Consider the following 13847-nt stretch of genomic DNA (forward strand, 5'->3'; position numbering starts at 1 on the left):
AGTGCCTGTAAGAGTTACTTCGTAAACTTTCGGCCCGAAAAACTTGCAAAGTTCGATCACTATCGTTTATCTCTTGGAAAAGTTGATTGGCTGATAGGTACGAACAGCGCGAAAATAGCTCTAACGTTTGCTTTTTTCAATGGCCATAACAGTTACAGCGGAAGCAAGTGATGCAGCTTCAACGAGGTGGCATATTGATGGTGTCCACCAACATTTTGGCTTCGTGGATCTCGCGTTAGTTGTCACGGTGTTCGCATAACAACAACTGACGTTTGCGGTTACCTTGGAGGTAACAGTGGTATGAACACGAAAGATTAGCTTATTTGCCAATAATGATGGACCCTTTTTCATTTTCAGGCTTTTTGATAAAATGTGCTGATACGGCGAGTAGACTGACTAAATTGACAACTAAAATCGAGTATAAAACTTTGCTTACATAAAAACGTATGTCAATGAAATGATCCAATGCAAAAACGAAGATAATTATTTAGAGGATCTAGTATGCTTTAGGGCGTATTATCATCGTGGGTAATTCATGTCATTTAAACAAATACCTTTTCATAGAGCAGAGCGTCAATCAAGCACCGAACCGTGTGGTTTGACGGTGCCTCGTAACCGTTAGGTGAATAGACTTTTGATCCACGGTATTACTTCGTTCGTTGAAGTCATCAAAATACAACAACAGCAGCAGTATCACTATTGCCAACAACAACAATGAAAGTAAAGGAAGACGACTGCCTGTCTGTGTATGGTAGTTCTGGCGTGGCTCTAAATATCTCTACCGGCTATTATAAGGCCATCTCGAGACCATCTTCGTGCCTTAAGTGCCTGCTGGCGCCACCTGTTCGCGCCATAGACTAAATAACTTCACAGTGGCATCCACATGGTCATCGACGGCACATCGACGCTTTACCTCCAGAACTCATGACTCAACCGTCATACTAGCCACGGGAAAGCCCGAGAACCAGACCCCCTTCGAACTTACGAAACAAACGCATTGCCGTTCGTGAACATGCGCACAGAAAGCTCACCGAGGCAGACAAGCCGATAAACACAAATAATCAGTTCGTAGCCTACTGGCACGTCGCTTGCAGCGGTGTCCTGTCGACAACGCTTTGGACTCAAAAGAAGCCTACATTGGAGCGACCACAGACGTCATCGAATGCAGCGGATACGAAAACTGTGTGACTGCGACGTCAGGCCCGACTGGGCCAAGCGGCACTTGTGGCTCCGTCGCGGCAGACGCCCCCTGCGCGGTCATTTAGAACGGGAAATGATCACGGCTGCTCTATTACGATAATGTGACGGTGACCATTTCTGCAGACCTGTACAGGTATTGTGAGGGCGTAGCAGGCAACTCGCTCTGCCAAAGGCCAAGAGACGTTACTTCGAGGGATGATATTCGATCGAGCCAAGCCTCAATGACACACAACAGGTTGAGAAGTAAAATAACGAGCCTCGATACAGGTTGACTGAGCAGTGAGGGGTGATCTAGTTGAGACGTTAACATCGCGCAGGGGAGTTCTGAAGGCTGTAAACGAGGGTCGTTCCCGACGGCCCCCTCAGCGACAGAATTACAGTGACCCTGTGGTATGCTGTTGGCCGCTCTTTCTTCAAAGTTACCGAATTTTTTTTTTTCGATTTTCGACGAATATTCGCATAGAGCTTCAGAACGGTTGAAAACTATTCTGTTTATTCACTGCGGTTGTTCAGTCAAGATTCTTATACATGTTACCTGGTGACTGGTTCTACCTGTACCAAATGGGAATGTGCCATATCCTATTATCGATCAGGCCGATCATACATCTTAGAATAAACTACCAAAACACCTACCGATAACTATATAATTGCCTAATTCGTGCACTGTAGCAGACCTAAAAAATATAAACACAGACACAAATTTTCATCAACATAAACACTGAGTCATCTTTTCTAGCTGTTTACCGGTGCAAGTTAGTAAGTATCTCTCTCTTCCAAACAATAAAGTTGGCCTGATTGTCTGCTATTCTACCAAACACCTACATCACTCACTGCAGCACCGATCGTCATAGTCAAGTTAATGTTGTGTTAATTGCTAGATAATCTATAGCTTTATTTCCCGCTATCACTGAGATAGAACACGGTTTTCGTTGTCGCGGTAGGGAGCGGTCACTATCGTTCTTGGCTTACGCGAAAATCACGCACCAAATAAATCCAAGGCTGCCGTAAGAGAGTTAATTTACGTTACTTTTGACGTCGCAGATAGACGTTCGCATACGCGACAGAAGGCTCAACCAATTAAGGGCACGTGTAAAACAGTAGTACCGTCGTTGTATCGATTTGGTCCGCGTTCGATTGTTGATTTCTGTGCCCTATTTCGTCTGTTGCCTCGCTATCGTTGAAGTCAGCTGAGTCACGGACTCTGTGTAACTGACACAGTCACGTCAGCATCGCGATTAATCATAATTTTATTTTTCTATAGCAGCGGAGTTCTTTATGATTTGTTACTTCAGCTGTGATCTCTGTTAAGATACTAATTATTGCTATTTTGTTTACCGCCTCTCTGTGGGTAGAGGCGGCTGGAGACGAAACTCTGGCACAACAGCAGAAATGTACAGGTGGATTTTTACCAGCACTGCCAACGATGGCTGACCTTCCAAGCCACTGATGCTAAACACGAATGTCTACCTCTCTTGGGATCCACTCTGGTGGACGAGCATCAAACAGTTAGTTACCGAGCGAGAAACAAGTTAATGTTCTATCAGCTCGATGTTATTTTTCAATACCACGCTCTACTAATACGTAAGTTAGAATTAATTGCAATATGATCATATCACTATCATAATCGTTAGTGAAAAGCTAAGAAGAGTGGAACAGTCGGTAATAGCATTTTTGTCGGTCGCCGGAACGGCGCTCTTGCGACCATTACGTTAAGTACGCTCACCCACCGCAAGCAGCAGTCGCTCCCGCCAGCCAAGTCCGTCCCGTAGTATGGCTGACGGCGGCGTTCCAGCATCAAAGGTTGAGTTTAATTGCGACTTACTTACATCTAACTGCACGCTGAGTTCCTGTCTATTCATCTGGCCACAGTGTGGTCCATCGACATCAGTCGGTAACTACTGGAGCTGCCAAACTTGCTAGGGCCCGATGAGAGTAACTGGACGAAGCGAACAAAGCCACTGAAGTTAGGGACCTCGGAAGCGATGAAATCTGGCTTCATACTGAAGAGTCGTGCGCTTGCTAAAGACCCACTCCAGTCGCTACTCTCCATGGCAAAGAACTCACTGTCACGGTTCTATCAGTAGCTGATGAACGCAGCTGCCTGGCAATGCAAGACAATCCTCCTGCTGCTGACGCGCCGGATTTCCAGCAGGGGTATCTGGCTCTGAGCTCTCGTGCATTGTTCCCGCTTAGATTTCCCTCTGCCTCCGTTATTAGTACTCCCAACATCATCTCGTCTGGCTGACGGCTTTTCCGCCGTCTGCTGATGGCGGATAGCTGTTTGCTCGCTAACTGACTCGACTCATTGCGCACTTCATCACGCTGGTCGTTCTTAATTGGTCGCCAAACTTGATGATTCTTAGCGGCTCACGTTCTCCCGCTCACCCTTTCTCTTTGTTCGTCTCCCAGTGCAGCATTATTGCTCGTCGCCGGACGACCGGCCAACCCTGTAGCCATAGCCCTGTGGAGTTGCTGCGGGTCACTATAAAGAGTTAAATTAGGCATGCAAACCAAACACCGCCAAACTAGAGCTATCTATGCGTTAGCCAGACCCAGACGAACCGCGCTGGCAATTGCTGCTACGGCTGTAGCCGCTGCTGTAACAACGAACGTTCCTTCATAACGTAGCCTTCACGTGCACAGATCCGATTTTTACCGTACTGGGTTCTGATGGTGGAAATGACGGTGTCGTCGAAAGTCGCCCGTTCATGCTTACAACAGACAGACAGAGGGAAACAGACACACACATGGACGGGTAACACAAGCAAGGCTATTTGCTGCCTGCAAAAACAACGATGGTTGTAGCTGACGGCTCAGCAGTGCTGCTCGGTTTGAGCCAGTGGCCACCGCGAAAACGGTAGCAGGAAGCCAGCAGTAGCAGCAGCAGCAGCGGCGGCAGCAGCAGCAGCAGCAGCGGCGGCGGCGGCGGCGGCGGCGGCGGCGGCGGCGGTGGCGGCGGCGGCGGCGCTAAGACCGCGACTACAGACGCAAAACCACGGAACTCAAATATTAATGGATACCATCAACGTACCGTAGCCACTGAAAATGCCCATGAAATAGCTTACACTGTGGCCATTCAGAAAAGTAAACTTATCAGCGAATCGCTATCGCCGACGCCGCCACGAGTCGGCCACACTCCGGTCGGCGAATCGTTAGCAGTCACCTGATTATAAACGCAAGAAAAACTAACGGTTATCACGAAAATCGTCATCACCTATTTAAGCAAAGAACGAGAATGGCGGAGGAGTCGAGACATCGTGAGCGAAAACAGAAAGAGACTGAGCTGTAAAAGGTCACGGGGTAGAATGGAGGGGGTACTCGTCGACGTACCGGTGATCGTTTTGTCGTCTCAATGAAAAAAAGATCTTATCTAAAGGGTTCTTCGTTGAGAAAGAGGCCAGAGCGGTGACCAAAACCGTAGCCCTGAACCAGTAGCATCTTACCTCGCCATCTTCATTGGCAAGACAAAAACCAAACAACCAAAAAAAAACTTCTATAAAAATTAAGTTATGAAAAAGAAAGAGAAAACGAAAGGAAGATGAAAATAGGTAGACTGGCAGTGATTGCAAATGCATTTTCTATATTGTACCTATTCGTCGGACAACTCTGCCTGAAGACAAATGGAAGTAGAGTAAATGATATAGATTGTCACGCAGGCAGGAGGCCAGCTGAGCAAAGCAGGCATATGAACTATATCAGTATGGTTTTACTTTTACCACTGTCATCATCGTCGACCGCCATTGCCATTGATAATGCTTCGAGGATTCTCGGCACGGAACGTTCACATTTTCACGTGCCATATGCAGTAACACCCGGTGTTATATCTCGTATCGGATCGTTATCAATCGGATGCTTTTCCTATCTTCATTGATATGTTCTAGGTTGACTGCACGCAAATGCATCGTAGTGGAGATCATACATATGCACAACGCAATTAAGTGAAGTTGCTTTATCGTCGTGCCATCCATCCAACAGTGGGGTCTGATTCGGTGCCGTCGGCGGTGTTGTCCTCAGCAATCCGCGCACAGCCGGTGACAGTCATCGCGATCGAGAACAACAGAACGCAACAGCGAACCGTTGATTCTCAAGGTGTACATATATGCTATGCGCGTACTAACCACGACCTCAAGGCCTTCTATTTCCGATCCCACGGTGGTGATGCGATCAAAGCAAGCAAGATGGAGATCCGAGAGCGGCGATGAAGACGACGACGACGACGATGATGATGATGATGATCATGAAGAAAAAGAAGACGAAGTATCCTCAGCGTACCGGTGGTAGGCAGCTTGTCGTATCTGGTTCCGAGAGCGGATGGTACACATAGTCGGAGCTGCTGGTGCTGTGCAGCCGGCGGGAGTGCTCCATATACTGCTGGCCGTGGCCACATACATACACGATATAGCGAACAGCCTTGGATAAAGAATGCATTCAGGCACAGGTTAGTGAGGTTCGAGTCCAAAGCGAGCTGCTCTGTGGTGCGCGGAGTAGAAACATGGGTCGTCCTATTAAAGGCTTGGATTGAACACACAATGGTCGCTATACAATGATAACCTTTTGGCAGGAACGAGTAAAGGGCCAATATTTTTCTTGTAGACTACGTAACTTCTCTATCGAACTAATTCTCTATGAAAGTTTCACAGCCACTAAGTTTTATGCGACCAAGACTATGTTAAAGATCGAGACGCGGAAGAAGATTAAGGACTGGCACCTCGAAGCTTCTCGTTAGAACGTTTTCCGAGGTGAGAGCCTTCAAGAAAGCGAAACTGGGCTAGCCTGAGCGGGGCCCCTCAAGGTTGGGAGTAGGGCGAGCCAAGAGAAACGTTGAAGAAGGGTTGCTCAGCCAGCCGGGAATAGTGGCTGCTGGATGAGCTGTTGAGAGATATTCAGTCAACACAGCCGTTTCAATCCGACCTCCGGCGCGCCCCTCCCCGATCGCGCTGGCAATACCACAGTGGCACAGCCTTGTAAGCACGTCTTCATGGTTGTGCGTGCGCACTATGTATCTTCAATGCACATAGAGCTCACGGGAAAACATGGGAGACCACCACAGAACACGGGCCCCCTCAGTAACCAGGGAACTGCATTGCCAGTAACGGCCAGCTGTATTACGAAGATAGAGGTACTTTCACCTACAATATAATACTTCGTTGAACTTGGCCAAAATTCAGCCAGCTGATGATACATGCATGTTTTATATATGCGTATATGTATATGTGTTGTCTTTTAAAACTATAGCAATTAAGAAGCTGGCACTTAATTAAGTAATTAAAACACTTGGCAAACTTAATAGTTCTACTTAACATTGATGCCTAACATTCAAATAGTTATGGGCTCCGCACTACTAGTAGAACTATTATTTTTTGCAGTTTATGCACGATATCAATGAAGTATGTAATGTCAAATTTGTTCCTGCGGTAGATATATGTACCCGGTAAAATTATTTCTTAATCATTTACTGATCCTATGGTATTCACAGAATTTTTTTGTTTTACCATGTTCGATTATTCTGTCAGTGACCATTCCTTTCGTGTTCAATGACAGACGTATACGTTCCGGTGCGAATTCAGCTATTTCCCGTAAGAACAATCGTCCACACAACTGCCGGAGTGGCTCTAGATCGGGAAAGAGTCAGTACACCGGTTATCTCGGAGGTCACCGGCGACTGTTTCGACTCTAACCTTTATCTCCTCTCAGTATAGAAGAACCATCGGTCAGATTCAATGGACGCTGATTTGGGTGACCTCTCGAAGAGGTGAGAAGGGTGGTTGGCCTGCAGGCCACCTAGCCCGATGTGGATCTCGACCGTATCCGGCAAATCAGGCTTTTGAGACGGACAGCGTTGTGCAGCACACTCATTCAAACTCTTCAGCCCTCGCTCCGATCAATTCGGCGCCTATTCCGAGATCCCGGACCTTGAAATGCGAGCGAATCTATATTGAGCGACTGCGGCCGCTGCGAGACACCAGACGAAAACCAGACAGTAAGACAAGTTGTCTTGTTAATATCCCCCGGTCTGCTAGTCCTTCAATGTCTGTTCGCCCTTTCATTCCCAAGCAAGTCTGCCCAGACACCCCCCCCCCCAAGTGAGTTTGACACCGTGAGCACCGCGAAGCTTATGTATCGGTTTCGCTCGCCACCTTTTATTCGCACCCGGCGACTATCTTCGCATCCCACTCCTGTCGTAGCAGTTGTATGAGAGGGAATATGCGAAGACACTGTAGATCCGCTTTTGCCTGTGCTTCAGTTGAAGGATAAGTGTGGCGCGGTTATGACGGAGATCAGTGCGTAAACGAACCTGCCAGTCAACCGGATAAGCTGAAGTGCACGAAAGATCTGAAGTCATATCGCCAGCCATCTTGTCCGGCTGTTCCGATTTAGAAGACTCAGTTGCACACTTATCATAGGACATAGCGTCGAAATTCGAGATAGATACAAAACAAAATCGAAATTATGTATATATATATATATAAGGGAAGAGTAGCATTGTGAGAAACAATGGCGACTGAGTTTACGTATCTTGGTAGTAAGTTACTAATCGGAACTATGCTAGAGATAAGTTGCGCAAGCTAAATACATACGCTTGCCAATCGCTGGCAAAATCTGTTAGAATAATCCAGGCGGATGTTTTCAATTAATGTTTCAGCTCAACTAAACTGTGATCAGCTTTGTACCCAATTTTATGGCTATCGGATATTGGTGAATAATAGGAACCTTTTAGGGCCCAGTGCCGTTGCTCCTTCGGGTTTTACAACCCCAACAGTGCTCTCGCAAATCTGAAAGCTCTTGTCGTCGAACAGGTGAAACAGGTTGGCTCTTTGTTACCCTCTTCTCAGACCTGACACTTAGCGCCTGATTACTCGAGTCACTACAGCTGATTCACATTTACATAAAGCTGTTGACACACTAAAATATCAAATTCTTTAGGATTCTTTATTTTAGATAGATAGTTTTTAGGATATACTTGCGTAAATCAATCATATATGTGTATGGGTATTGATGATCCCCCTGTAGAATTCCATTAACGAAACGAAAGTAACCTAGCGTCCTTAAAAAAAACGATTTGTCTTATACGGCAGGCATAGGCCTGTGTCGTTAAGTGTTTTCGAGAATAGTTTCTATCCAAGGAACGGCATGAATTCAGTAACGATGTGTTGCCTATGGACTTTGCTAAATAAAGCAAACAAATTAACTTGAGAAAAATGTCTCGATTTAAAGTTCTACAAGTTTCAGGATTCCTACAGAACCGACTCTTTCTATTCGTATGTGCATCTAACAATGGCGTGATCATCAATGGCAAAACGCTTTACAGTCATGTGGTTTCTCTGTTCAAGGCGTTGTTTTTGCATGATAGACAGCAAAACGACATTTGCTATAGTCATCACTAGATCGACGAGCTGGCTGGACAGTGTTAGAGCAGCCACTCTAGAAGCCGGCTTGAAAGTCCTACCGCAGCATCTTATTGTAGAGTAAGAACAAATGATTTGGCCGAAGTGACGCGAAATCGAGCACAGATGCGGCCATCCAGAGCACAAAGACCCTGTATCAACATTCCGTGCGCCCTGTCCAGCTGGGAACTATTAAGGCCCTCGAGGTCAGCATGGACAGAGAGGTCGACAATGCTCACAGTATCACGCTTAGGTTAACGTATGAGGCAACTGTCCGAGAAAGATGAATGTCATTGGAAATGTCACTCATTGATCGTGTAGCTCCTTGTGTAATCCTTTTTACAACGAACGTTCGCTAACTAAGGCCTGGCGACCGATCGAATTTAATTAATGTGTACTCAATAATAACTTCAGTAAGCTTTGAGAAGTACGCACTTTATCCAAGCACACAACCATAAGATGTTGCCGTAAAGCAAGAAAACTCGCTGTTTTAGTTGGCTTGCCAGTTAATCTTTGGGCAGGTCCCACCTTCGTGCCTATCGAATTAAGGCCAAACATGAAATATAACCAACAGGGCGTAATGTAAACGATTCCGACATTTACCCAATCATATAATCCACTTTCGCCGAATTTACACACATACTATTTCCGAGACAGCGTAGTACTCATGTGCCTATCTGCCCACTAAGCTAAGAGACAAGTGGTGACCTAGGTTTATGACAAGACGTAAAAACGCTTCGTGTCCGTCTGAAAAGACGCTTAACTATAGTAGCATCTGACGTAAAACTCGAAAAATTCGTACACATACTGACATATCCATTCGTCATGGCATATTTTTGTAAGCCACATGTGCCATACTCGGTCAGTGAACTAACCGATTGATTTATCATACTGGTAGTATGTGTGTATATATTATTTTTTTAGGTATAAACTAAATCTACATATGTATTTGGCCACTGTACACTTACCGAGTACATGTTTGGACTGGAACTAGCTCCGAGCATTCCCGTGAGTCGGTGTGGACCCGTGGGGTCCTGGATCTTCGTGTACCACGGGTCAGGCTCATAAAATTGGCCTGGTAGCCCTGCAGGGCCCAGGCTCTCCGTACTCGCCGCCAGCTCCGCCGTGCCCTGGCCACCTGCCGCCTGCTTGACCAGCAGCGTGTTGTCGTTGTTGTTATTGTTGTTATTATTATTATTGTTGTTATTGTTGTTATTGCTTGTCGTATTATTGTTGTTATTGTTGTTGTTGTTGAGGCCCCTGTCGCCCGTAGGCGTCGAGCTGTAGAAGTGCAGCCGCTGGTCGGGCGAATCGGCAGTGATCATCTCCGCTTGCTTTCGTTAGAAGCAGCGGAGCTCTGCTTCTGATCCTGCTGCGTTTGGGAATAAATTGTTTGATTGAAATGGTGGTAACAACAATGGTCGAAGTGGCTTTATCAGAAACAAGATGAACGAATACGGCAAGATTTTTTACTTGCCTCGGCTGTTACTGCGATTACGAATGAAATTATCGTGGGTCTGATGAGTTTACCCGCAAATTTGGTTATGTTATATTTACTTGTTCGCCTATCTTACGTTATTAACAAGTTTGCTTCCGCAGGTCCTTAGCTTCTTGCATGCAGTCCTGTCGTACAGGAGTTGGTTTTTCTGAGCTTTGTTATTAATTAGCTATCGTTACGCCAAACTCGCCACTTCAAGAGGTGGTGCGCAGCTAAGATCTTGGACAAGTCTTCGAAGACCTTGCGCACCCCACTGAAGTTGTGCCTGTCTCTTTCACAACGAGAGGTGTTTGCATTCGATGTTTGTCTGCTCTTTTCGCGTCGTTGGTTACAGTTGGTATGGTAGTAGCAGTATTTATTATAGATATAATTACTAACGCTTTTTCTTTTTGGTTGATTGCTAAAGATTATAGAAAAGATGAGATAGGAAAACAGAGATGAACAGAAGTTGATGATGGTAAGATTAGGTAGATGGCTAGCCAACGACCTCTTTAGTCCGAAGTGGATAGGAAAGGTCGAAAGCCTTTCAAAGATCGATGAAATGCACGTTTGATATATTGGAGTTAATTTGGTAATGACACAACAATTACGAGTCCGGCCGAACTCGTCTTTCGTGTCTGATGTCTTCGTCGTCGTCACGTTAACCACGTAGGGAGATTTGTTCCAGTCGTTCCTTCAAGGGCTTCTCAAGGGGTAAAGGAAAAACTACAGGGCTTCGCTAGGGGCACGGCGGATCTGCTTAAAATTTGAATGGCGGTTGTTCGCGGGCGAGCTTTTGTGATCGATGGACTCCTTAACGACGACGTCGACACATTATAAAAATATGTTGTACAAGATGTAGGAAGTTGATATAACTATCAAAGGTCTCTGCAGAAAGATGCTAGGGAAGATGATGCTGAGGAATTATAATGAAGATCATAAAGATGAACTACACATAGTGCACCTGTATTAAGTAATACACTTTTCACGATCAACAGCACATGAGACGCATCCACACAATCGTCGATTATTTGCTTGCTTGCTTATCTGGTTGGTGACGTAATAGTAGGAGTTGTAGCAATTTCGATAATTACTACAGTAGTTGTTTCTCGCTTTCCTGAAGTAGTTTCTTTTTCTTGTAGATTTTTGACCTTCACGATCGTTGAAAAAGCATCTCCATGAAATAATTCCCCGCGTAGGTGTAACGGGCCCAGGGTATGTATGATGTTGCTGCGGTCCTGTTATCTGCGGATCCGTGATTCAGGAAACCGGAGTCTAGTTATCTGGTCTCTTCCCGGGTTCCTGTCCGCCACTTGTTGCTCCGCTGGATAATCGGCCTGAAGGTAAGTTTGTCAGCTCTGAATAACGTCTCGCTATTAGCTGGCGCGATGGAGACTTCTTACAACAGTTCAGTCTCGCTTATCTCTGAAGTTTGCGCCTTTCTCCTTCACGTCATGTTTCTCCCGAGCACTTGTATAGACGCGATGTAACGTAAAAACGTACCCCGGTGGTTGAATTTGCTTCCGTGTATGAGGCTTTTGTAAATGGCAGAGCGTTGAACAAAGAAAAGGATTTCGTAGTCAGGCTGACTGAACAGTGAAGCTATTCGCGCACGTTTGAGAGCGGGTCCCTGCTAAAACTCTTCTGTAGGTTTTGTGTGCTTTGTGAACAGGTCGTCCCAAAGCACTTGCTGCACAGTTTCACGAGGACTTTTACCAACTACAAGAGCTGTTGTTCGCGCTGGAGTACTGCTCGCGATAAGGTGTTCTATTGTTTCGCAGGTACCGATCAAAGTATCGGTCGCTGACCGTTTCCTTACGTACGGACATCACAGTGCGTACGCCAGCAACACGCACGTGTCACATCAGAATGCCACTGAATATCCTTGTAAATACACCAGTGGTGGCTGTTTTGTGTACACTTTTTAGTGGTAATAGTTGATTAGTAAAATCGGTACTTGTTTTCTTTTTCCTAATACTAACTACCCCACTTCAGCTAATATATTCCGGCCCGATCCGAGGCTCGGGCTTGTGACAGTTTTGTCCTCTGGTTGACATTGTACTGTTAGAGTACATCTATTCAACACAACTTGGTCTTCTCGCGCAGGACGGCTGCTATCTTGTCATATAGAGACACGAAGTTCACGCAAGCTCACTCGTTTGCGTTCAGCATGACGATGGTAACCGCCATTGATCAATCACGCTGAGGCTCGAATAGAGACGATGTAGAAAACCAAAACCGTACATTATCTAGAAACTGTACACAAAAAAAATGCACCACCGCCAACAAAGGGCTAACAATAATTCAACGTTTTTCCCTTATCTGCCTTTCATTATTTAGTTTCCGTCATTTATTATTCACGGTTCAAAACACTGAAAACACATTGGTCCGTTCCGTATTTACGTGGGCGTGCACGTCCACGTCAATCCTACGAGGGTGTAATTCACTGCACGGTAATAACAAACACACCATTGCTCAGGTAATATTGGTCATTCCGATCGCGTTGCTTTCTTTCGTCGCTCTTCAAATAGGGTCAATTGGCGATTATCGCCTTGATTGAAGATTGATTGATTGATTGATATACAAAGAAATGCACTACTTACACGATTTTCCGCACTTTCCCAAACGATTCCTTTTATTGTCGGTTAGTGTGTAGTACCGCTGCGGGAACTGCGATTGCTCGACGTCCCGTCCTCTCTACAAACCGGGTTGGTTTCTGCGCGATTTCCGCTACAGGTTCGTCACTGTCAGGGGTCAGTTTCACAGAGGGGTAAGGGGTTTGTTTCAAGAGCCGCGTAAAATTTCCCCGAAACCTTCTAAGCCTATTGTTTTTTTCCTGTAGGGTTGAGCTTGTTTCTGTTTGGTATCTTCTGTTTTGTTCAGCAAATCTACGATTTTCTTTGTTTCGGCGCTCCACGGCAGGTGTCTACATGCCGTTCCCTTGTACCGCAACGGTTTGCCTTGCCGATGCTTGTTGTCGGCAATAGAGTAGGCGGATGTAATGCTGCAGCTGCAGTTGCTGCTTGTAGTGGCCAAGCGTCTGCAGCCGCTGCCTGCTGCTGCTGCTGTTGGCCTGCCTGCCTGCTGGCTAGTCGCCGTTGGTACAGCAGGGCCAAGGAAAGCAACCTGCAACCTGTCTACCGCTGACGCTAACCGACGTGCGGTGCGCCTCTCACAGGCAAAAAATCCCGACTGAGCCGCTCTTCACTGGGCTCGCGGCAGCCACACAAAAATCGTGCGCTCACTGGCCCGAGCCCTCTCTCAGCCCTCCCTAGGTCCGCTGCTGCTGCGGCGGCGGCCGCTGCTGCTGCCACGGCCACAATGACGAGGACTGTTACTGCTGCGACGGCTGCTGCCGCGTGCAGCGAGCTGTTCTGTTACCAAACTGCTGTTGTGCTACTGGCGACAGCAATGGCCGTGTGCTGTAGCGCGTTTGTTTCTGAGCGGATGTGTGCGCTCTCGCAACGGCAGCTGATGCTGCTGGCTGGCAGGCACTTGTCTGCTGGATGGCTGTCCTGTCTCTGCGTCTGTTGAGCTGTCGATGTGTATGTGCGTGTGTGTGAGCGTGCGCGCTTGTCAATGAGTTGAGGTGGTTGCGGCGCCGGCTAGTGCCTCCGTGCGTCAGTTGATGCTGCTTGATAGCAGGAGCAGCGGCCGCGGCCGATGCCGATGCCGTAGTTGCTGCGAGCGAGCCTTCTAACCCAACGCAGCGGCAGCGACAGTGGCCCAACGACGAAGTCGCAGCAGGAGAAACCCTCTCCACTCTCAAACTGGCGCGCGCGACC

The 13847-nt window shown here is 46.8% G+C and overlaps 1 protein-coding gene across 1 annotated transcript in view; it reads right to left on the reverse strand.

Annotated features, from left to right (window-relative positions):
- Positions 1–13236, reverse strand: part of LOC147751883 (uncharacterized) — a gene marked incomplete at its 3' end in the record, with an annotated part of 47030 nt that extends 33794 nt beyond the window's left edge. Inside the window, exon 1 of the mRNA XM_086973222.1 lies at positions 9554–13236. Within this exon, the coding sequence (XP_086829348.1) occupies positions 9554–9910 (357 nt within the window). The remainder of the gene's footprint in view (positions 1–9553) is intronic.
- Positions 13237–13847: the final 611 nt, after the last annotated feature.

Source organism: Varroa jacobsoni, unplaced genomic scaffold, assembly GCF_002532875.2.
Source record: "Varroa jacobsoni isolate VJ856 unplaced genomic scaffold, vjacob_1.0 contig01912, whole genome shotgun sequence".
In the NCBI taxonomy this organism is placed as follows: domain Eukaryota; kingdom Metazoa; phylum Arthropoda; class Arachnida; order Mesostigmata; family Varroidae; genus Varroa; species Varroa jacobsoni.